The sequence below is a fragment of the Coturnix japonica genome, chromosome Z (genome assembly GCF_001577835.2).
Source record: "Coturnix japonica isolate 7356 chromosome Z, Coturnix japonica 2.1, whole genome shotgun sequence".
NCBI lineage: Eukaryota > Metazoa > Chordata > Aves > Galliformes > Phasianidae > Coturnix > Coturnix japonica.
In genome coordinates this window covers 988238-1014273 of record NC_029547.1, presented here as the reverse complement: position 1 = coordinate 1014273, position 26036 = coordinate 988238, and the positions used below count along the sequence as shown (strand labels likewise).

The 26036-nt window shown below is 41.1% G+C and overlaps 1 protein-coding gene across 5 annotated transcripts in view; it reads right to left on the bottom strand.

The window, feature by feature from the left end:
• The window catches only part of DYM (dymeclin), a 122144-nt gene that overhangs the window by 66415 nt on the left and 29693 nt on the right, over window positions 1-26036 (bottom strand). For all 5 annotated transcript variants that reach the window (XM_032441552.1, XM_015887206.1, XM_015887209.1 and 2 more), the window contains 2 exons: window positions 4570-4752; window positions 2424-2602 (listed from right to left, as the gene is read on the bottom strand). In XM_032441552.1, the coding sequence (XP_032297443.1) occupies window positions 2424-2602; window positions 4570-4752 (362 nt within the window). The remainder of the gene's footprint in view (window positions 1-2423; window positions 2603-4569; window positions 4753-26036) is intronic.

The window sequence follows — 26036 nt, the reverse complement described above, 5'->3', positions numbered from 1 at the left end:
CAAGTACTTTTAACAATGTGGGTGATTTCCAGACACAAACATCTCTAATAGCAAGTATTTCATGGAATTATGTGCACTGACATGCTATAAGTTATGGAAGACACACAAATATTCTATTACATTCTACCAAACAGACTACAGGAGGAAAGAAGATACATTGCACAAGACAGAGAGAAAACAAAGGTATTTTCACAAAAATGACAGAGGCAGATTCACATGGCAGTCAAGAAACAAGCTGAAACAATTTACTATACCAGTTAGAAACAACTGACTCAACTTACAAATTAAACTGATGTTTCAGAAATGCAAACATATCTTAAAAATCCTAGGAAATGCCAGAGAACATCTGTTAGCGATGCTTCCTCAGTGCCAAGCCCAGAAAGAATTGTACAAAGAAAAAGAGGAGAAAGACATTACACACTGTGAGGCATTGAAGGAAGTGCAACAGCACAAACCCCCAGATCCCTCAAATTTAGATGAGAGTTCAGCTGAACACTGACCGGATCTCTCGTATCACAGCCCTGTGCACTTCACCCACTGGTTTGTGCCTGATAACACCATGGTCCTCCAAGAAGTCATCCAACCTTGGCTCAAGGGGATCACTGCTTTGTCAGCAACTTTCACCTCTGAATTAGTTTGTTTTCCTCCCATCTTTCTATGCTGTGGGATTCACCTTCCAGGCTTCGTCCTTACTGTGCCTCCCAGCAGGCTGAGTCCTTCCTGGACAACATTTTCCCTGTAAAGACACTGACGCATCCACACAGTGCTCAGACAGCTTTCTGGCTAACTCAGCACAGCTCACTTTCTGAGTATCCCACAGCAAGCCCTCACAGTTCTGCTGGTTTGTGTCTGGGTGTGTGGGGTTGTTGGTTTTTTTTAAGCAAAAAACTGTTTCTGTGCACTCTCTCCATCTTCCAATAGCCTGTGATTATTTCATGGAGTGTGGCAGCAAGGAGCCTTACCGTAGCCATATACGGAAGCAGCCCCGCACTCCTGCCCCTTCGTCTCATTTACAAAATGAGGGTTGTAACTGGGAGACCATAGATTTGCTGTCCATTAACTCCTTGCTCCCATCCCTCTTTGTGCCTGGCTCAGCACATCCTATAAAGCAGCTGAGAGTGCTCTTCTTCGCTGCCTGCTGCAGCTCATCCCTACATACAAGCCCAATGAAAACAAGAAGATCACAAGAAGATGTCAGCAGTGTATTAGCAATGACAAGTAAAAGCACCAGGATGAACCAAGGGTTAAATAAATGAAGGACAGGATATCTTGAGACAGAGCAATCAGTCTCATATTTTGGTACTAAAAACCATGGACATTGTTCACATTACAGTAATGCTTTCTAGCAGAGATGACAACACTGAGAAGTGTTTAAAATTGATGGATATTTCTGTGGTTTTCTCATTTTTGGAGATGGGAAGGAAACAAAGCTGATAACATACGATGACATCCCACATGGCAGAGAGTCTGCGTCCCTGCATCCCAGCTGTTGTAATGCATGGATCTCATGTATCTTCTTGAAGCTTTAAAATATATCAAATATAAAACAGTGCTTACACCTAAACTTTGTTTCTCTAACAATAAACTGATAAGCTTAGCCACTGTGAAACCCATCATATCACATACCAATAGCACAGGACACCAAATATTATACCTTCTTCACAGGATTTATACAAAGTGACTGAGGTCACACCTAAACAATGTGCAGCACACTACAGAGGAGTTTAGTTTCAAATCATCAATTCAATATCAACCATCCTGTCCTGAGTTTACCAATAGCAGCCTCTAACAACTCTGATTTTAGTGGCAGAACTTGGACTCAGCCCAAACCCATTCCATATCTGCCATCAAACAGGCACAGGATACAATTATCTGGCAGGACTTCAAATACTGTAATGGAAAAGGTTCTCTATTCTGTTACCTATTCCCCCAGACAGCCATTATCTTATTAGAGGAATGCTTTTTAATAAGTAAGATTTGTTGAAGTGGTTTGTGACATTACTAAGTGCACCAGGAAGCATCAGCTAATTTATAACCTACAAGAACTGCACCAGGTGTCTGTTACATCAGCTGTGAAGCACAATCCTATTGAAGCAGCTAAGAAGTTGCACTTCCATAAAGTCTGCTAGGTATTCCTTGAGGAGTTTCAGCTTTAGGTTAATCGTGCGAGCCATCTGGCACGTCAAACATGTCACAGTTCATTTTGCTAACTATTATCCACATATACACATGATAAATTCATGCAATTTTTGTCCTGAACATCTGAAAAGCAAGTTAACACAATATGATCTGCCAGTGGTGTGAGCAGGCTGCTCAGAGAGGAGTGCAGTCCCCATCCTTGCAGGTAGTGTGATGTGGTATAGAACTGGCACAAAGGGACATGGTTGGTGATGGGACCTCAGGGTGTGCAGAACAGTACTTACAAGGTTCTCTATGTCTGTCCGTGCCAACACGTATGTCCGTACGTTGCCATTCTGGTGCAGAAGCATGTAGAGCAGAAGGGTTGCTTGATCAGACTTCTGCTGCTCACACAAAGCCGTGTACAAGCTGTTAAAATTAATCTGGAAAACGTGGGGATGTGATGACGAGAAAGCGCTGCTGTCTGAAACAGGAAAATACAAAATAATCCTTAGCAAATATATTGGCCATCTGGATAGCTTTTAATTTTTTAAACCTCTGGATGGAGTATTGTATGCAGGCACCATAAAAAGGAGGTAACCAAAAGCATCCACGAGTCTTACAACCTTACATGGTGCTGATGAAGCCTCCTTCCATACACCTAACAACCCAGACTAGCAGCACTTTATGCATGCTCACAATATGAGTTATGGCAGAGATGAAAGTGAGAACAGAACAGATTTCTGCTCAGAGAACCTTTTCTCCTGAAGTTTTACCAGCTTCAACAAAATCTTCCGACACACGTCTCTAAACTCTAGGAATTTCCAGAGGAAATGGAAGAAGCAAGGACAGTCAGTGCACAGCATGCCAAGTGCCCAGTTCTCATCCTTGCTCAGCCTCCCCATGTCAGACTGTGCCCTCACCTGTTTCACAAAACACCTCTGAGAGTGCAGAGCTTGTTCCACTGAAGCAGAAGAACATTTCTCAACTCTCAAAAACCTCTACGGAAACTGCCCAGTTCTGCCCAAAGAACCATTCCAAACAGGCAGCATCCGTGGTGGACACATGGAGAGGGATGAGATTGCCTTTGGGAGCTGAATTACTTATTTCTGTGTCTTGGCAACTGGACACAAGGGCTATCCTTACTGAGCACATCAACAAGCTCACCATATGGAAAAACTGCAGTAATTTTGTGGATACCCTGGGAACAACAGCAATTGAAATACTCAAGTATCCTACAAGTCTGGACTTAAAAACTGCCCCGCTTCTATAAACAAGATGTCCAAACTTGAAGAGTTTAACTAAAATTCCTCAGTTCCCACAACAACAAACTACAGATTTCTGAATTGTTCATTGCTTATTAAAAACGCATTAACTTAGGGAAGCTGTGCTATAAGTGTGACAACAACACTACTGCTGCACACTCACTGGTGGACAGAGCAGGTTTTTAGGATGCATTTCTGTACCTTCAGAGGTTGATCACCAACATTACACCCACTGCAGTGTGGCTGCCCCACCACCCCTTGCTTTCCAGTGCAAACACTTGGCAAAGTTTTCTACAACATTCTCAACACTGCTAAAAGCCAGTTTTCACATTAAAATCGCATCCTATGAATCATTATGACCATAACTAGACTTTTTTTATGCCATTCTCCTTTTTCCAGTCCCACTCAGTGTTCTCAAGAACCAAATTTAAGCTCAATTATATGAGTACTGCTAGTGGAAACAAGTTTAATGGAAACAATGTCATTCTATAAACATTCACATCTAAAGAAAAAAGGGGTTTTCACGCTACTTTCAACAAAGAATGACACAATTAGCAATGCAATAGCTCATCACAGCTCTAAGGGACATGATGCCAGCTAACCAGGATTTCTCCAAGCGCTATAAATCTTCAGAGAACTCCTGCAGTCTCTTGGATAACCAGTTTACTTGGAAGACAGCTTTATTTATGTCTACTAAAATTATGAAGCTTTCTTGAATTCATCAAGTCTGAAGGAAAAAGTACTCTCTTCCTCTGTCCCTTCCATGAGTTTCAGCACCATGGAGCCCATTGCTCATCACAATTCTCAGAGGAAGGTGTCCTATTACATGGGCTTGATGGAGAGAAAACAGGTTTTGGAAAGAGAGTCTCCAAAAAGCTTCATTTTCATCAGTTCATGCTTAGAAATAAGAACAGATCACAGGATCAGTGAATCACAGAATGGTTTGAGTTGGAAGGGACCCTTACAGGCCATCAGGTCCTACTCTCTGCAGTGCACAGGGACAGTCTGTCCACCTGCAGCTCCAGCAGGTGCTCAAAGCCCTTTCCACTGTTTCCAGGAATGGGGCATCACCACCCCTCCAGGCAACCAGCACCTCCCTGCCCTTCCTGTAAAGAATTCCTTCCTTATTTCCAGTCTAACTCTTCCCCCTTTTTAATCATTTCACCTTGTCCCATCAGATACAAACCTTGTGTGTTCTTGAATGACATAATTGCCTGCCTGTAGGGGTTCGGGGTGTCTGGAGCATCAGTCAGGTTGGCCAGGACCAGCAGCAGCAGCAGGCTTTGGTTAGCCAATGGGGAGCACTGCTCCAGCTGTGGTGTTGCCTTACTCCCCACTCCGCCCAAGGTGAAGACTGCCCACAGGCCAGCTGCAGAGAAAAAAGAGAATCCAGTTAGACAACAGAATGCACGCTCTTATTTTAATGAAGAATGCTCCTTTGGAGAGAAGGGAATTTTCTAACACACAGGGACGTGGAAAAGGAGAAAAGCAATTCGCCTCTGCACAGTATGAAGACATGATTTCTAAAAATGAGAATTTCATGAGAAACAAGAGAAAATTAAGCCATAGGGAGATAAGAAAAAAGCACACAGAAAGGAAACAAAGGGCGAACATGAAACACAGAGCAGATACTGGCTGAAGGATTCATGTAGTATCCCTTGTAATGCTAATGTATTGAGAGAGAATAAGGAGCTTGCACATGGCTGCTTGAACAAACAGACGTGCTCCGTGCTGCAGTGTTTTTATTCTGTATTCTAATTTTGATAACTTTGGTGTATTTTAGGCAAAGCAAGGTAACAAATGCCAATGCTGCTTCAACATCCACAGTCCAGTAGATAATATCACTGCTGCTCATTAGTTGTGGGTAGACAACGTAACAGCAAATAATAAACTTCTTGGGGTCAAAAACCATCATCAACAGCAACTTGAACTGATCATCCCACAGCAGCTCTGTTATTTGCTTTCTAACTGTTAGAATGCTCTCCTCTTTATATAGATAAGCATCCTCGTCCCTTAATGCCTGCTGAGCGCTGAGTGGCTTTGAGTGTACCCTGGAAATCTAAGGCAGATTCTGATCATTTCATCAAATAGACAGAGCTTTAGTAGGCTGAAATCATTAATCATACAGCACAGTAAGAAGAAACTCAACTTCAAAATTCTTATTTTTTAATTCATGTCCGAAGTCAAAGTTAATAATAACACAGTTTCTTAAGGAAAGAAAGATTAAGGAGGTTTAGTTTTCTAATTTAGTTCAGTATTCTAATCTGACAGATTCGTGTTGCATAGGACCCAAACCTGCAAGCTATCAGAATGCAAAACATACACATGGTGTTGTCAATTACTGGAATCTAACACATTCCCAGCCCTACAAAGTTTTGGAAGTCAAACCAGATTTTTCTTCAAACAATCATACAGTCAGGTTTTGTAATAAACCAACACCCCCTTCATCAGCACTGTGGCAAGGCAATTAGCGCCACATCAAAGGCAAAGGAACTGATGACATCCAGTGTTGAGTAGCTTGAAGGTCTTCTTGCAATAAAAAAGAGCGATGATTAGAACCTCCATAACAAAAATTTCATGTTACTTTAATAACTTATCATTGTGTTTGTGATCCACTGCTCTCAAATCAGAATAAAGTCACTGACCATCAAGCTAGCTTTCCAGGTCATAGGGTTGTGGAATCATTAAGGATGGTGAAGAACTTTAAGCTCCCCAAGTCCAACGGCAACCCACCCCACCATGCCCACTGACCACATGCCACATCTCCATGGTTATGGGACACCTCCAGGGATGGGGACTCCACCTCTGACATTCCTACACCTTTCTTCAGCATTTAGGTATATAGAGAGATGGTCCAAGTACTGATCAGTAGCTTGAGTCTCCCATCACAGAGAATGAGCTGATTATGTCCAAGAGGAATTTGCACATTGATACACAACCCGAGTGACCTCTTGGAGTTCTGCCTCTTGCTGGCAAGGGCATTCCTCCAGAAAAATCAATCCCGTGCTATTGTGTGCATAACATTCATTTCAGCTCCAAAATGCAACATCAAACTGGGTGCCATGTGTTGGTTGGTGTCCCCACTGATAGTAAGGAAATTAATGCTTTTGTTCATGACCACCGCATTGCTGTGCTAAACAAAGTGTTGGGAAGAGACATGTCACAGCCAGTGTTTTGCATTTTATTCTCTATGTTCTCACTGGCCAAGATAAGCCACAATTCTCAGCATTACAACTGTACTGTGAAAAGGATGACAGGGTGCAGACCTACCACCACAGCACGATGGTCCAACCTGCTTCTGGAGCTCTGCAAGCACTAACAAAACTCCATGCTACCAAAACCAGCCCTTCTTGTGTCAGTTACAGTCCTGATGAAGTTAACAATCTTAATACAATCTTCAACAGTTCTGCAGTTAGGGCACTTCTCATCTATACAATGTCCTGTTAGCTGCAAAATATCGATTTTTAATTGCCGTTCTCTAATACAGCTTTGTTTACTCATTTCCACAGGGAATCACACCATCAAATTATTATTATTATTAATCAATTAAAGCAATATAAACATTCTGCCAATTATGTCTGGAGAAAAAAACACAAACAAAAAACAAAAAACAATGGAACTTGGAGAGGGAACATGTTGTTTCTTGCTTTGAAACTAGAATGAGCAGATCCATTTTCCCTTCTGTTCCACACAACTGCACACCACAACTGCTTTCCCTACCCATACTATTCTGCATAAGACACAGCAAGTGCAGCAAACACTAGTGGTCCACTATTTCAGATGCCACCAAGTTTTCACTAAATTACTTGCTAGAGCAACAAGACTGGAATTCTGACCTCTTCCAAAATCCTGAAATCATCTCCTACCTTCAAAGCTGTCTAATATCATTTCACATCATTCAGCTGTAGATATTTCCATCTGTTCGAACTAAAATAAACAAAATTCACTTTAAGAGCAAAGTACATTTCTTTGCAATAGAGAATCCAAAGTCTGCTCTAGGATGCAGAGAAACACTGTTGAGAGCCATGAAAACAACCCCAGAGTTGTAATTGAGTTTGACAGCCTGCGGAACAACATTAATGGCAAAATGAAGCAATGACACATCCATCTAAAGGGAACTGTCTTTCACCAGACCATTATTTAATGTAGGCAGAATGAGGCAGAAACCTCAGCCTAACACTCTGGTCTCTGGTAGGCAAAAGCAAAGAGAAATGGGTGAGGTTCACAGCTGTCCCTACTCAAATAGGTGGAACACAACTGGATGCCCCATCCCTGGAGGTGCTCAAGGCCAGGCTGGGGTTGGATGAGACTCTGGGCAACCTGCTCTGGTGGGAGGTTGGAACCGAGGACTTCCAACCCAAGTCATTCTGTGGTTCTCACTAACCCCGTGTTTTAAGGAATCTGCAAATTAAGCTAGCTCTGTGCTTTGCTTCTCCATTTATGGAACTGTCAGCATACAGAAAATTAATTGTTCAACGTTACAACAAAGGAGAGCACTAAATTACACAGAACTAAAGCACAAGTGGTTTTCTCTACTCCTGTTTGATAGCATCATGTGCTTCTTTCACAACCAGCAAATCAAGCGCTATCCAAAACCATTACCGTTAAGACTTAACTCCTATTATGACCAAGCAGCAGCTCTGGGAACTTGAGAAGCTTTTTTTCTTTCTTTTTAATGCTTATGATGTGTCACATTTCTCAAGTCAATCCAATGCTTCTCACACTGTGGTGAGATGAACACTTTCTGGTGGCCCACGGAGAGCTGGCAGGTCTCACTGTGCTGGCTCTCCTCCTTGTTTCCAGCTGCTAAATTGTGCTAGAAGAAAACTAAAAATACATCAATACTTTTCCTCCGATTACTTTTCCATGTAAGCCATCTCTCAAGTTGCCACGGGGATGTTATGTAATAACGAATGGGAGAGGAAAAAGCGATCCATGGAATCAGATGGGAGAGGCTGGAGCAGTGAGGCAACTTCAGCTTGAAGATGGAATTCATATTATATCCCAAGTCAAAGTTGTTCTGTGTTTTAGGATCACACCTTCAAACAGATTGGTCTTCATGAGCTAATTGTGAGGAGCACTAAGTATACTGAATGACCACCAGAATCACAACTATACTGCTTTTAAAGAAGTCCCATTACAAGTTTTTGGACTCAGAACAGTAAGGAAGTACAAAGATGAAAGAAAAGAAACAAGGAATTATTTTTATATGGTTAATGAGCTTGCAGACAAAGTATTCCATTCCTAAGCAAGATTAAGCTCACAAGGAACAGAGACTCTGGCATGTACATAACCAAAAAGCCCAGACTGAAGAAGCGGACCTAATTACACTGCACTTTAAGGGAACGCTGTAAGTTATTCTCCTCCCATCAAATCACTGTAACAGAATCAATACGACCGGCTTCTGAGGAGACAAGCCTTTCTTACCCTTGGCTGCCAAGAAAAGCAGTAGGCGGTGATTTCTGAAACAGAAATTCTTCTGCTGCCATACTTCTGACCACCACCCTCCAACAACACAGCCCAGCTCTGTGTGCATGGTGGTGGTTCAGGATGCATCCCAGTGACACCAGCACAGAGCCCCGACTTGCTCAGTCTCCCAGTAAACTCCCTCTGAAAGCTGCATGGTTACCCAGAAGCACAAACGTGTCCATGGAGTCTGAAGCTGTGATGTCATTAGCACATTCTGGAAGCCAGTTTTTCAGGAAATGAATCACGGAAGCAAGAGAAATGAGTAGATGGATTGGGTAACTGTGTTCATTCCCCACCAATGCTCAAGTGTTCCCTCAATACATTCTGTTATTCTATCCAGCCTAATTTTAAGGGACAAGTAATGGAGCTTGAACCACATCCTTTGGGAAGAGTGTTCCATAATCTAATAAGCCTCGGTGTTAAATTCTTTCCCCCAGTGCTCCTCCTAATCACTCCTTGGTTCAACCTCACCTCTTTATTTCTATAAGTGGATGCTTGTATGTAATACCATAAAACATTTATTTCCCAGTTCAGTGTTTTCTGCCTTAAACAAAAGGGGCAGTCACCTGCCTCTTTTCTTGCCTAGCTAAACCATACACAAAGGGTTTTCTTTCATTTCTTTCAGTTTTTCCTACTTTGCTTTCTGTGATTAACCCCACCTCCAGCCCTTCTGCATGACCTCTCCAACATCCTAAGTGATCTCAGTGGTCTCTTTCAGTCTCAGTGATCCTATCATTCAGGTGACCTACCCAAACTAGCAGACACCTTTGGCAACCAACAAATAAATCATACACCACATTTCTGAGTCAAAAGGCTGAAAATTTGCTAAATAAAGTTGGAAATCAATGCAATAAATCACTGATTCACTTCAAACAAAACACTCAAAAACTCCAGACTCTATAAAAAGTGAACAAGGGAGGAAATCTTCATGTCTTTTCATTAACTTTGCTGACCTAGGAGCCACAGGTCTGATTTCTTTTGAGTCCTAGATGTTTTACAGCAATAGCAGAATGAAACTCTCAGAACAGAGAGGAGGATGTTAGAGTCCCACTCACTGCTCAGCTCATGGATAGGAGCAACTGCACCAGCTCCTCCAGACCCAGGTAACACTTCTGCAATGGACAGGTATTTCTGCTGCCAATTTGAAAACTGTCCTGTATTCCTGAAGCTGCACTGTGACTGCAAAAGAGAAGATTAAGGCTTTAGGGTACCATAGGAGAAAACAATACCATGGTATTATAATGTATCTGAAAGATGGGAAACCGAGTGCAAGCTAGAAAAGGGTGTGAGGGAGGAAAATGTATGAGAAATGTGGGAAAAACAGCAATCCACCCAGCACTGGATTCAATTTTACAACTGTCTGACTCAATCAGATATCAGCCTCGGGACAGCAGAGCCCGAGCCAACAACAGAGTCCTACAGTGAGACGCTGAAAAGAAGTTGTTGGTTGATTCTATTTTAAATAGAAATCTCATCTGGCTTCTGCCCAGCCCTCGTGCTTCGTTGTTGTGGTTTGGTCAGAGCAGGAGGGAGCACCATGAATGTATGCAATCCCACTGGCAACGCAATGAACATTTCTGTCAACATAATCATACAAAACTGGGGACAGGAACAAGCGCAGGAATGCACTCAAAAAATATCCTGGCAAAATTCAAGCAGGGTTTATTTGCAGCATTGGTTGTGACAACAAAGCAATCAAGATAAATCCAGTGAAACAAATGCCAGGAGGACAAAGCTGGTGCCTCAAGGAAACCACATTCAGAGGACAAAAAAGAGCTTTAAAAGCTGAGCAGAAAGGAAGACTGTTTTTCAGAGCAAAAGACCATGGGCTGGAAGGGATTTCGGGAGGCCCTTGGCTCAGCTCCTGCTCCAGGCAGGGGCAGTGGGGTCACACCGTGCTGCTCAGGGATTCATCCAATGGAGCCTTGGAAACTTATGGGGATGGAGATGGCACAACTTGCCTGGGCAGCCAGCTCAGATGGCCTCATAGTCCCAGACATAAATATTTCCATAGGATCATACAATCTTTTTATTTTCTTTTCAAATTCTTCATCTATAAAATGGAAAAAATAAAAGCTAAAAATCCTCCTCCAATCCTACACATGTGCTTAAAATACAATTAAGGGAGAAGGCAGGCAAAATAACACTGAGCTTTCAGAACTACACCATCCATTTTTTCAGAGAGAAAAATTGTAGTGACAATGATATCTGATCCTGTAATTTCACATTCATTCCTACCCCCTACCCACAATGGATCTAAAGCCAGATGCACAGCATTGCTGGGGAAATGGTTTTAAGGTGTCTACATGCTCAGAGAGGAGGCATTTTAATTCAACAAGAATAGCACTAAACCTAGCGGCATTTTCAAGTAATGATCTTGGTACAACAAAGCATGAACCATAAGAACACGTGGAGCTGCTGACTGCCAGACATGTCTGCAGCTTTGACTGCTCTTTACAGGAGAGCTGCAGCCAAACGTTTTAAAATAGCTCCTAGCTTACTGCTGAATCCTCTGCATTTACCCTGATAACCTTGTCCTCAAATTATTTTGGTTTGCTGTGCACTCACAGCACTGCAGGCATTTGTTATCACAAATCCAAGCGTATCTTGATTCAATGCTTGACAAGAGATGGGAGAACACTTCTTAAAGCCCACCTAGCAGCAGTGAGGTTTGACAGACCACACCCTGCATACACATATATTCTCTCCGGGCACAAGGCCTTCTCCTATAGCTAATTTGCTGTTTTCCAAGCAAATGTGCTTTGCTGGACTTTAAACACAACTTAAGTCTTCACCTGAAAAAAACATGATGCTTTGTTACTGCAACAAGCAATGACAAAAGCTGCAACACTTCTCACTCTCCTACCGCAGTGATGATCTGTTGCAATCACAAACCCCAAATTGCACACGAGCTCCTATGGTGACACACATGTTCACAATATTAGGAAACTGCAAGAATTAGAGTTGTCCATGCTGTGCTTCACTTCACTTCTATTGTTTATGCAGATGATAGCAGCACTTAGAGGCATCATTTTTTCCTGTCTTAGATGGTACTAAAACAAGAACACTCAAATTGTCCTTTTGGCTGACAATCTTTAATTCAGGGATTCTTGGACTTCTTGGATACAATTTATTAATTAGGATATCACAAATTACCTAATATTATTTCCCACAAGAACTGGCCCTGCTCATCCCAGCTTTGTGAGGATGCACTTTCATTCCCATTCATAGTTTTCATTATCCCCTCTATTCCACCCTCTCTAACCCCTCCAATCCCTGCTTGCTCCTTGAAATGAATGCCTGCTTGCCCTTTTCCCAGTCAGTTGCACATATGTCAGATAAAGATCTGGAACTCCTGTTTCTTATCCCAAACAAAACAGAGGAGCAAGAGCTAGTAGAGAAAAGCCATCAAAGATGTGCTGCTCCCCTGCCAGGCCACATTTCACTCCTCCAAACTTCTGCTCCGCACTGTCTGCTTCACCACAGAGGACAAGGTCCCCAGGAGTTCATTCTCCTGCTTCACATTATGGCATCCAGATGAAGAACTGAAGGGAACATCCTGCTGAGCTTCTACTGGAACAGGCTCAGCCCTCACCAGGTGCTGCATCCCAAACCCTGTGGCACACTTCATCCAAACTCCATGCTCAGACTATTCTGCTGCCAGCTTTTACACAAGTTCCTGCTTAATGCATACGTACAGCAACACAGAACCTTGCAGCATAGCCAGATTTAGTCAGTTTTAACAGGGATGGCAAATGGTACAACTTCATCCATGGGTTTACTCTCCTAAGCCCGCCCTGAAATCCCAAAAAGCCCATTCCAAGGCATGAAGGCTTTCAACTCCTCAATAAAACAGACGTAAGAATTCAGCATTGGTTAAGGAACATTCTTACCCAACCTCATTCTCAGAGAATGAAGAACTGTTTTCAATCAAAGCAATGCCAAGAAATAAATAAATAATTTAAAAAAAATAAAATAAAATCAGCTTAGGAAAGATACTCAGCATGAAAAGTTTCATCACAAACAACTGATGGTTGTAAAAAATTTGGAGCAATTGAAAATTGGGTTTCACTGCAGAAAGTGCTATGTAGGCCTTTGTATCAGCACTGATACCAGCAACAACCACGTGAAAACATAATTAAAGTGGTACTTTTAATGAGAAAATACTGAGAAAAATAAGCCCTAAAGAATGGAGAACATTCCTTAAAACAAGTGTTTTAAGGGGGGTGGGGGAGTCCTCTTTCCTGGAGGTGATCAAGAGATGTGGCACTTGGGGACATGGTCAGTGGGCATGGTGGGGTGGGTTGGGGCTCTACTAGGTGACCTTGTAGAGCATTTCCAACCTGAATGATTCAATGATTCTATGACTGTGTACTCTCCAGCATGATATACATACAGATGTGCATTCATTTCAAGGTACTTCATTTCATTTCTACTATGCATGGTCAGTTTGGAAAAGTTTCATCTTCCATACCCAAAAATTATTAGTGTGGAGCAAGAGATTTCCTCAGGCTTTTCTTATTCATAGACATCTCACACTAGTGCCAAACCATAAACAGAAAAGTGTTTGGTCTTTGGGAATGCCATTAGGAAAGACTGAGAACCATCTGCAGCTGACTCCTGTGCTTACCATTGGTCTATGCAATGTGAGAAAGTGAAGTGAGTGATACAACTTCCATACATAACTTCAAATAAACTGCAATTACTATTCTGCAAAAGACTGACCTGGGCAGTGAAAGACTACCTGAGCAGCAGCACTGTCCTTGAGAGCCAACAGTATTGATATCTATCAAAGTTAGAGCTGGTCTGATTGCATTTCATGTTCATTACACTGGGGTTCCTCAAGAATATTGACAACACCCCTCCTCAGAATGGAGAAATTGACACTGCTCACCCATGTCTTAAACTCCACCCAGCAAAACAAGGAATTACTATTAGCAAGAGCAGACGATAAAAGGCACACATCTGCTGTACCTACGTATTATAAATCTGTTTGAAACTGGTTTTGTGAAGTAGGAATCCTACTCAAGTTATCAAATGCAATCAGTGTGTTTTATTAACCTTGAAGCAAGGGTAACAGTTAAACCACGGGGATAAGGATCAGCAAACCGGAATTTTACTCCAAGTTGTAATGTCAACCCATTGTATAATTTTAGTCAAACTGCAAGTATGTTATTTCCTTTATTTGTAAAATCTGTTAAAGGAAAAAAAAAAAATTGCAAAAATGAAAGAATTCTGGTTAATATGAATATTTACCTCTCTGTGCCCTTGGCCTGAACACATTCCACTTGCTCTTGTTGAGAGAGAGGACAATACCCATCAATCAGCTCCCTCCAGCACAGCCAGCAGAGTGTAGGGCACAGGAACAATGCCAACGGCGCCACCAACACTACCCAGAATATATACTGTATATAGCTATTGTTTTTCATATTATTTTTTCTATTCACAAATACATACATGGAATATGGTATCAAACAACCAACTATCAATGCTGCGGTGCCTAAACTGAACTCCAGTTTTTGGTCAAATTAACTCAACCTACATCTTCCTTCCAAATGAGACCCAACTGCTAAAGCCTCCCCTAATTCTCATACAGACAAGTAAATTCTTCATTCAAGATCATGAGCTGATATTCCTCCTTGAAAAAGACTCCACCAAAACAGCAGGCACTCTTCATGGAAGTTGATTAACTACAAAGTGTGCAGAGGGTCCTTCAACTTTCAAAGTATCTTACTGAAATGAAATTAATTTTGCTAGTTAGCAAAGTCAACACCGACATCGCACACACTCAAAAGATTAAGGACCAGGTAAGAAAACAGGTTCAGCTCAGGAATTGCTTGTAGATGGCAGAACAGCATCACATCACCACATTAAGGGCTCAGAGCAGCTGCACATCAGCTGTTAGAGGCCCCTGTTAGAACAGACATGTATTGTGACTCAGCTCCAGACAAAAGAGGCTATTAAATGTAGAAAGATTTTTAAGTCTTTTCCAAATCAGGAAAGAAGGTATATAAACTTTGGCAAGTTCAGTGCTAAACCATATCAAGTCAAGACAAAAATAACATAGGAACAGCCTGTGAAAGGTATAAAATTAACAGTAAGAGCTTTTTCTGAACAACCTGAAGGAGGCAACTCCTTGGAAAGACCAAGAGGTAATGAAGGCATTAAGGGAGCACACCAAGGAGATCAGGCTCCAGCAGGTAAGCTGGAGTTTTTAGATTCTCTTTTAAGAACTCAACATCCGCGTCAAGTACTGGTTCTAAGCAGTTTTGACACAATGCACATGTCCGCTTTTTGCTGTTCCTATTAACTTCATGCTAAGAATCCACCCTGTAGAGGTAGCTGTATTTAAGCCATGCTCTGCCATGCTTCTCTTGACAGAGCTTATGCAGTTGGAAATACAAGCAGTTATAGGCTGCACAGTACAGAATACCTTGATGCTGCTACTGTGGTGAAAGCTCCAGTGCTGCAATCAGCATCACGTTGTGCAAACATGCCTCCCATATTCAAGCAGGGTCTATAGACCTCATTAAATAATTTCTGAATTACCAGTTGGTACAGGTCCAGCAGAGAAAAGGAAAACAAAACCTGGTACAGCTTAATTAATGTTCCCTTAACCAAGCCCAGCATTAACATCTTAAAGGAATATGGGGATTAAAGGGCTCCAAAACACATTCAGAACAAATTTTAAAAGGAAGCGTACAGTGAATCATCTATGTCCCCAGCTCCCTACCTCCCACACTTCTCACACAGACATAAGAGGTTGATGATAAGACACCCACAGGATGCACAACTGCAATTTATGGGTAGTGGACCACACTCGATCCCAGCTGAAAGCACTTGGCATTCTAGCAGATTATAACATCCCTTCCTACGCTCGTGTGAGGATACAGTGACAATTTCCATAGCGGACAGTGTGCTTCATAGGGAGCTGTGTCTAGCATGACACCCACACCAACCAGACAGAGCTGTGTGTTTTCATTTATACAGTCATTATTTTACAAGCTCTGCCCCACACAGAGGATAAAGTGACAGCAGTTCTGCGCTACAAAGGCACTGATTTCTATCAAGGTGCAATAATTGCAACTATTTCAGGTTTCCAGCTTTCATACTTGTTTCAAGTATGAGCCAGGTCGCCATGAAAAATCTATTTAAAATTAACTGTAGAGCTCTAAACATTTGCCAGAGCAGAGTTTAACACCCTTCATCCACTCCATGGACTCCTGTAACAAACAAACATGTCAGCTCCTATACTGATATGATGCCAAAACGATGTACAGTATCTGTGCATGCCGTGAGTTTTGGGACTGATGGCAGAGAGATGCAGGGACAGTCAGAGGAGGCTTCAAAATACAGAGGGAAAGAGATGGGAAAGAGATGCTGTTAGAAAGACAGGAAGAATAAAATGGACTGAGAAGTCATAATTTTCCAATACACAAACTGCAAAAACACACAAAAGTTCTTTCTTCTCTCAGTAAAAATACTGCAGAGCCAAATGGCAAAGATTTACATTTTCTATTTAGCAAGGACAACTATTCCATAGGAAGCTCCACGTTACACGGCAAAGCATCTCCCTGACCAGACAAGCTACTTGGACTGCGTTTCAAACAATTTAATGCACCGATCTAGAAATTAATGACTAGATTTTAATTCTGTATAGGTTGTTCAACGTAAGTTTACCAAAACCATCATTTTAGGAGAGTTCTGTAGGTAGGCAGAGTGCAGAAATGGAGCAGAAAGTGCATCAGAAGAGACAAGAGCCTTCCAGCCTGTCGTCTGTTTTGCTCACATCACCAATGTACTTATTTAGTAACCTTACACAGTCCCAGCAGAGCCCGTGTTTAACGTAATACACTTTCAATTCATGAAATAGCATTAGCATAAATGGCACACGCATGCAGAGCAGCTGCACACAACGGTCCCTCTGCATTTGTTCATGTTGATGCTGCAATTAAATCACGCACTTGCACCAAGGGCTGTCACCAGGACTTGCCTTTGTGACTGCTGCAGAAGCAGGAAGCTGTTTATTTGGGAAACAGCTCAACCTATGCAAAGCTTCAGAGTATTTTAGAGACAGAGAAAGAGCTCAAAAAGAGGAAAAAAATATCTAAATCTTCAGTAAAGTTTATATTCTAACCAATATGGCAATTGCAATAACAAGAAAAGTGCAGTGACAACAGCCACTGAACGTTAAAAGTTAACAGAAGCATTAAAAAGAATGCTGGGCAAGAGCAAGAACATGGCTAATGAGCACATTTTCCATCTGTGCTAGGTCTATTTCAGGACAACTCTCTTAAGTGCAAAAATGTAAAATTCTGCACTTTCAGTTGCATAAAATCTTTCATAATGAGCAGTTCTTTAACCTGGGTGACACAGAATTCCTGTCCAAGAATAACTGTTACAAAAACCAAAGGCTTTACAGCTCCTCTCCGTCTCCCACGCTGCTCTCATCTAGAAGCAGAAAACAAGACCCAGAAGATTACACTGTTCTGCAAATCCCTAATTAATGTTTAACACAAATGACAGCACAAGAAAATCTCCCCAAACTGGAAATTATGTGAGAAACAGAAGGGGAAAAAAAGAAAATTGGGGGAAAAAAAATAAAAAATCACTAAAGATTTCTCCAAAACAAAGCAAGATTATGCTTAAGGCTGCTGGGGAACACCGTTCAGTGATCAAAGTGTTATTCAGACTAGCTGGAATACCAGCTTTCTTTAGAAGCCGCTGGATGATGTTCAATCTGATGCTGGGATGCTCCAGATGCTGTATGGGAGAGATTACTGTACAGGTGTCTGCACAATTAAACAAAGTCCTCCATGCACATATATCGATACCTGATTGTCACAGTTTGTTCCCAGAAAGCTGTTTCAGTTTCTGAGGACAGAGCTTGCATCCCACACCTACAACTACAACTGAACCATGATTCGTTTAGGACAGGTCTGTGGACCTGAGAAGCACTGAAGGAAACCATGTGCAGGTCTGATAGACGTGCAGTCTCACCATGCTTTGGCTCCCCATGCTGTGAAATGGAAAAGCAGCCTTCCATGCAGCAGGATGAGGAGGGGTTTGATCCCATTGCCTTGCAAGCTTACACTTTCTCAAACAAGAATTCATTTCAAGAAGTTAAATTTTTGCTCTGAACACCTGATACTCCCAGTTCCTTGTCTTTGACAATACAGATCAATGGGTTGGATGTCCTCATCCATTACTAGGAAAAGGAGTTTTTATTCTTTCTCCCTAGGAGACTGCATGTGACACAGCTGCAAGCAGCAGTAGCCCTTACGCTAATCAGATGTTTGAATGTATGTTTGGGAACAAACCTTCCTGCTGGAATTTAGTATATATTCCATACTGGAACATACAGCTTCTTAACAAATCCTCTGGATAAAGAAAACACACCTGTGTTTAACAGAATACTTACAGATTTACAGCCACTGCTTCTTCTCCAAGAATACACTTCCAACCCAAAGAATCTTTATTCCAGTACAGGTGTTGTTGTACATGTGTACATGCAGTTGTATAAATGTTTTTGGGGTCTCAAAGGCATTATGCCAATTTGCCATCCTCTCTAACATCATGATCAGTTAAAGCTGTTTCTCGCTAATGAATTTAAGCATCTAGATATCAAGGAACTGTAAACTGAACCTTAAGCATTAAGATGTTTCATTTGAAAGACTTCCTGTACAACCCTAGGACTGAACCAAGCTGAAAACATTTTATCACAACATTCCTTCTACATCAGTTGGCAGCTAAATATTGTGACTTGACCACAGCCTGACAGTTTTAAACAAGAAAAATAATTAAAAGAAATGTTCCACCTACTGTACTATGAAGAATTTTCCTGCATGGGACAGCACATGAGCAGAAGACATTTGAGTGTGACCACAGCCCAGATCAGCACTATCAGCAGCTCAAAAGCCCTTTGCACAAGAAGGGTTATGTGCCACACATTCAACAATTTACCACTGCCATCCATATTAATAACAGTATGTTCTCTATGGGGTAAGAACTGCACAGTTTCTGATACGCTTACATATAAACTGCTAAAGTAAAGTATTTAGAGGGTAATGTAAGAGCAGCTTACACAGCTGGAAAGACAACAAGCCTTCAGGCATGCAGCCTCTAGCTAAATTTCTCTTTAAAGCAACAACATATTCCTTTGCCAGTGCAAAATAAAAGTTTGAAAGCCTGATAACTATCACACATGATTCTTCTTGAGAATACAGAGGAAAAAAATAGCTAAGATGATTCTCAGCAAATGATTCACTTCTCTCATACTCTCCTCCCTAATCCTTCTCTCCACTTCTTCTACCGCACTTCACAAAGTATTGCATCTGGGGAGACACAACACCACTGGTAGAGAAAGAAGCAGTTGTGAAGGAGCTGTTTCTTGCCTGCAAAGCCCTACTTCATTTAAAACCTGTTTCCTTCCTACTGAAAGCTACTTCGTTCTAAATTCTTAGTTCATTCAATCAGTACTATACATCCCTATGTTCAACAGTTAGACTCTCATCATACTGAAAAAAAAAAAAAAATCCAAAATATTACCAATAGTGCCGAGAATTTCATTCATTTACAATTATTAGGGATTGTTCCAGAGTCAGCTCCACTCTGAAGTCTTTCAGTCAGACATAAAACTTTGCCCTGGTCCTGACCACAACTCTCTTATGAAATCCAGTTTCCAAATTTATTACCTATGCGACTTAGAAGAGTGATGGGGTCTCAACTCTGTCATTATTAATATCCATGACAGGCAGACAAGTTTCGGATCTCTGCCAAGTCAAAATCTGTCCACTGAATTGCAGCACTTCTAAAGTAATCTCAACAAATGTTCCAAAACGTGTGGAGAAAGATGGCAATGCTTGACACAAAGGAGTGTCTAGATCTAGAAAGGTCAAGCATGAAAACATTTACTTAAAACATCAAGCAAAAATAAAATGCAGGAGTCGTTGGACCAATGTGTTCTGCATTTTGCATGAGTCCCAATGATAATCCAAAGAAAAAATATTTATTTATTTTTTCTAACCATTAACAGAGCTTCAATATTAACATTCTTCGCATTTACATCAGGAATGTTTTTATTCCCCCAAGTGTGATTTATGTATAGGTAAGAATTTTCTTGTCAGCCAACCAACTCATAAGTGAGTTCAAGAGGCATCAGAAAGCCTCAGAACAATTAAAGTTGGAAAAAACCCCAAAGATCAGCAAGTCTAACCCCAATCCATCCACGTTACTCCCACTAACCATGTCCCACAGTGCAAATTCTGAATTAATAATAATAATAATAACAACAATAACAACAACAACAAGTCAAAGTACTGAGGAGAAAGCTAAAATTCACACTTTCCTATGAGGATAATAACTGAATTTCCATGTAATTCAGAAATTTGTTTCACAATAATGGGAATCCATTCTTTTCATCAGTTCTAGGTGCTACATTCTTTTCTTGTTAATGGTATTTTTCTTTCCCCAAAGTGAGTCACTCAGGAAAACACCACTTGCTTGAAAGAGAAGAATTGACAAACAAACCCAACTGAAAAATAATGTTTGCAGCTACAACTGCAACTACGACACACCAATAACTTAAGACTTCAATTGGAAAAGAGAAGCTCCAAATCTACTCTATAATAGCCTCTGGCTTCAGGAGAAGGGAACAAAACTTTGTATCTGTAACTGCTAAAGCAGTTTCTACTAATACACTGTCAGCACATGATCTCTTTGGCTTTGCTCTAATTTGGCTGTAAAGGCTTTTGCAGAAAGAAGGAAAATGTTTTTAATGGCTTGTTCAAAGGGAAAAACATCAATTTATCAGGTTATGTAAAAATCTTATACTTGTGTTGGAAACGACAGCTTGGCAGAACACGTTTAATTACTGCTGCCTTTCTAGAACATTAAGTGAAAAATAACCGTGTTATAATCGTATTAAGGGTTTGAGACAAACACTTTAGTCAAAGGCCTCATTAAATCTTAGATCATTCTTTAGACTTCAGCTCCTCCATGGGTCTACAGAAAGAGGGAAGTAAAAGAAAGATGGAAGGATTTCCAAGACCAAATGTAAAGGAGAACATCCTCCCCCAAGCCCAAATGTAAAGGAGAGCATCCTCTGCCCACAAACAAAGCATATATCATATATACATGATATATACATATATATATATACATATATCATATATACATGATGCTCATTTTGCCAAAACACTTTTATCTCACACTACAAAGTTCAGCATACCCTTCATGCTCCGACCAAAGAATATTGTAGTACATTAGAAAAAGTGCATTAGAAAAATGCACTAACAGTCAGATAAAAGATTTTGCATAAGGAGAAGTAAAAATGTTTCTGTATGACTCTGCAAGACCAGACAATTCTGAAATACAGGTGTTCTAATGCATATACAAATGTTTTCATTAGTGATTAAAACAGATTCAAACGTTCATCTGATTTTGAGTTGACCTCTTACATAAATCACCTGCTGCTAACTGTAGAACAGTAAACACTGACAGATATTAAGGAATTTTTCTGAGAAAGTTTTGCTGAGTTACCATAAAGATTTAATGCAAGGATTTACTGCAACTAGCAGGTAAGTTAACTCACTGTTCCTCTCCCGTCCACTGGAACAGCACATTGCCTCTCATGTTCTGGTCTTGAATGATGACACCCTTAACAGTGAAAAGTGCACTCTTTAGGTATATTTAATTACAAACTGGACTCCCTTCCTGAGCCAAAGGCTGCTTCCATTTACTCCAAGCTCTGGAGTACTTTCTCCTCTTCCCTGACAAAATTATTTGTAAAGCAAACAGAACATGAGTTTGATGGGCACAATACATGTAAGAAAACTATCAGATCTTGGTTGTTGAATATTAGTTTCATACTAGTATGGGGTTAAAGCACAGACTTTTACATTTAATTGCAGATGCACTGAAAAATTAATCGCGGCTTATTTCAGAAGCTGAAGGTGGCAGCACAGACTTCAAGCTTCTGTGGGCAGGCAGTTGTGCTGTAACTGGACAGGTTTTCCAAAACCTCTCATTTCAAAGTAAAACTGCCTTCCAACTCTGGAAGCTCCCACAGATGAAATTAATCCACAAGCAGTCCTGAAAACCAAATATGAACACAGTAATATAAAATGCATTCATTCTGCTTCACAGTTCCTTACCCTGACCTCAAATGCAGCTCACTTTCTTCCCTCCATTCATGTTAGAATCCCTGCAGAGAATCTGCCAGTGATTGGATGTCAATATAAAATATTTTTAATTGTATTTCATATGTGTCACATATTAATCTTCCACAGTCTGTATTATTCAGAAAGATGACCATCAAAAAGATAATGTTAGAGCACGGCGACCTATTGGAAGATGAACTTGAACCAGAAAAGCTTATGCTCATGTCACATATTTTGGGCTATTTCTTAAATGATGTAGTTAACTCACTGGGACAACTGCAGTATATTCAAAAGGCAAGCAGAAATAACAGTGTTCACAGTCACATTAAAGCATTTTTAGATTTACTGCTAAAATATAATGTGTAGGTGATCTATACCCTTGTTGACATTGGATATGAAGAAACAAAAACAGCTTTCTTGCCATCCCTGTGTTAAAAATGTACAGGATTTTTAGAAAAGATCAAACTTATAGCATTGTGGATTGTATTTTATTTCTTTTTAACAGCTTAATCTCCCTAAAGAATTAAAGAAAATAATCACTGAGCCAATAGGGGCATTTGTTTTTCCATTTTTATTTTTGGAGACAGGGTTTTTTTGTCATTGTGTTATTTTATTTTGTTTTAGAGTGGGTTATTTGAAGCTGCTCGAGGTTTTAGAATATCAGGATGAATGTCAGAGAGATAAATCACCAGCACACAACACACCTCATGAAAAACGCTGCAGAACTCTCAGTAAACAAGCTGGAACATATGGTTGCAATTAGGATTTGAATTACCACAGGAATCAGTAGCTCTAGTCACAAACCACAGCTCCTTATGCTATGCACTGTACATCCTGAATGATAGTCTCTATCTTCAGCAGTTTAAACTCGTAAGAGATGAAACAGAATTCTCAGCTTGTCAGCTGCACCTCTATGCCAGGGAAGATCTTCCTAGAACATGGAACAGATCAAATGGAAAAGACAGAGGTAATATGGGACAGCATGGCTTCACCAAAGAGCTGGTCCTGCCTGACCAACCCAGCACCCTTTGTGATGGTGTTACTGCAACAGCACACCAGGGAAGAGCCACTGCTGTCATCTCTCTGGACTTCACTGTGGCCTTCCACACAGCACCCCACAGCATCCTCTCCAGATTGAAAAGACATGGATTTGATGGGTGGACTGTTTGATGGACAAAGAACAGGCTGCAGGATCGAACCCAGAGAGTGGTGTCAGTGGCTCAATGTTCAGACAGAGGTCAGAGATGAGCAGTGCCCCACAGGGGTGAGTAGCTGGACTGGTTTTGTTGTGACAGGACACTGGGAAGCAACTTCAAACTAAAAGAATTAGACTGAATATAATGAAAAGTTTTGGTTTTTTGTATTTTTACAATAGAAATGGTGAGGCACCGACACAGCTCCAGTTCAGACACATCACCAGAGAAATCAGGAAAAATTTAAAGAGGCAGAATCACAATGCCATGTTCACAGTGAAAAGAGGATGATGGCACTACAGACTGTGAGCAAGAAGCAAGATTAACAGACAGAAGTCAGAGAAATGCCTTAGATTTACATCGTCATTTATCCTAAGTATGAACAGGCAATTAAACATTGGCTGAGAACCAGGGAGATGGTAAAAATTGCAGTTTATGCAGAAGAATGTACACTAGATTTGTGACACATCAGAAAGAGTCTGAACATCTCAAAATATCCCACTTGAAATATCTGTAAGTAGAGAAGAAGTTTGGTGGAGTATTATGAAATAAATACCTTTTACAAGGCCCCACACCATATTGTCTCTAAATTGGAGAGAGATGAGTTTGAAAGGTGGACTATCCAGAGGATAAAGAATTGGTTGGATGGTTGCAGCCAGAGAGTTGTGGTCAGCAGCTCTATGTCCAGGAGGGAGTGGGGTTTGCCAGGGCTCCATCAGGGACCGGTTCTCTTCAACATCTTCATCAATGACACAGGTGATGGGTGCACCCTCAGCATTTTGCAGATGACACAAAGCTGAGCAGTGCAGGTGACACAACAGAAGGAAGATATATCATCCAGAGGGGACATGAACAGGCTGGAGAAGTGGGAACATGGGAACCTAGCGAGGTTCAACCAGGCTAAGTGAAGGGTGTTGGGTTATAGTAGTCCCAGATCTGTGTACATACTGAGTAGTACAGAGTGAGTAGGGAGAACTCACTGTCAGAACCCCTGCTCAGAAGCACCTGGGGGCACAAGGGGATGAAAAGCTCAAGTCAAGCCAGCAGTGCATTCTTGCTGCCTGGAAGGCCAACAGTATCCTGGGCTGCATTAGCAGGAGTGGCAGTGGGCAAGGAGGGGGTTGTCCTCCTGTGCTCTGCCCTTGTGAGGTCTGATCTGGAGTGCTGTGTCCAGGCCTGGGGCCCCCAGCACAAGAAGGATGCAGAGCTGTCGGAGCTGGTCCAGAGGAGGACTACAAAAATTATCAGATGGCTGGAGCAGCTCTCCTGTGAAGAAAGGTTATTAAGGTTGTTCAGCTTGTTCAGCCTGGTAAAGAGAAGGCTCTGGGGAGACCAATTATGCCATTCCAGTACATGAAGAGAGCTTACAAAGAGGAAGGAGAGGGGAGATGGGGCCCTGGGCAGCCTGAGTTGGTGGGGGGCAGGAAGCCCACAGCAGGAGTGGGGTTAGAACTGCTGTAAGATCCCCTCCAACCCAACCATTCTATGATTCTATGAAGTGTTCCTATAAATGAAATTGCTGGCACAAAAAAAGAGTGATGAATAAACCTGAGTATATGCAAGACACAGATGTACTAAATAGGTCACCAGATTCCTTCTTCAAGTACAGCAATGCTGAATGACATCACAGAGACTGAAGAACACACTTCTATGAAAAGTCATTAATGTTCAGGAATGTTTGTCTAGTTCCAGCAGTAGAGTTCAGAGAGGAGAAGAAAAGCAGTCGCTAATGAGTACACACTGAATTATGCAATTCGTATTAATTCTCCTGCAGTACATTTGTGGACCAGATGAGTTATGAAGATCAATCAGGTCAAGATGAATAGCCTTTCATTCACTCCTTCCAGGTACAGCATCATACCCATTACAAATGCAATCATCTGAACAGCACACGCTAAGTCAGCTAGAATCTACCACTGCAGTAACTCCTAAGTACTTCACGATGCACTGCAGTGTGGTTGTTTTTCTAGATAGTGAAGTGTTTCAAGTGAAACCATTTAATTTGGAATTTTTTAGTAGTCCTAAGCAGTACTCATAATTTTGTCTTACCACGGTATTTGTTTGGCACCGTAAAATGAGTTTTATCTTACAAGATAAAAAATTTGCTTGCCCATGGACAGTTCTCTCAGCTTAATTAACTGAAGTTACTGAACTGATTAATGAATTGGCAAATGCTAGTACTCAAAAGAGGAGAGAATTTTAAACTAGCAATACAACCTTAGAAGCTGGCACAACGCTCCTTCTGAACCAAGAAAAATTGCTTTTTGATTCATAATCAGAGGTTCTGTTCTATACTGCTGTGCATATTGATGCGTTAGGCTTTCACAGCACATGAACAACACACCACCAAGATTTAGCAGCACAACTGCTTTGTACACCTGCTAACAGACTACCTAGTAGAAGATACAAAACAACTCTGATTCCAAGCCAGAAGCACTGCACTGAAGAATGTCCTTTATTAACAAAAGCTAATATTTCATTTCCCCTCTCACTCCAAAAACATAACTGTTTATCTACTAGAAGCTGACATAATTGGTAATATAATTCTAATCAAGGTATTTTAGGTATAAGATGGAAAAACAAAAACATTAACTGTGTGCACACAAACAGAAATAATACCCCAATTCTTCTAAAAGGACACAGCACTTCTTCCCCTGGAAGGGTCATTAGAAAGCTCTATTATAAAGGCTGTTTCACTGTTTCACTTAAAGCTTTATATGAAGACACTTTGTTCACCAGAGGATAAGATGGTACTTCAGCTGCTCACAAATGGAACAACAAAGTAAGTGTAGGAGCGTGCCAAGGGAGCTGTTAAGGGAATGGTTCAAGAA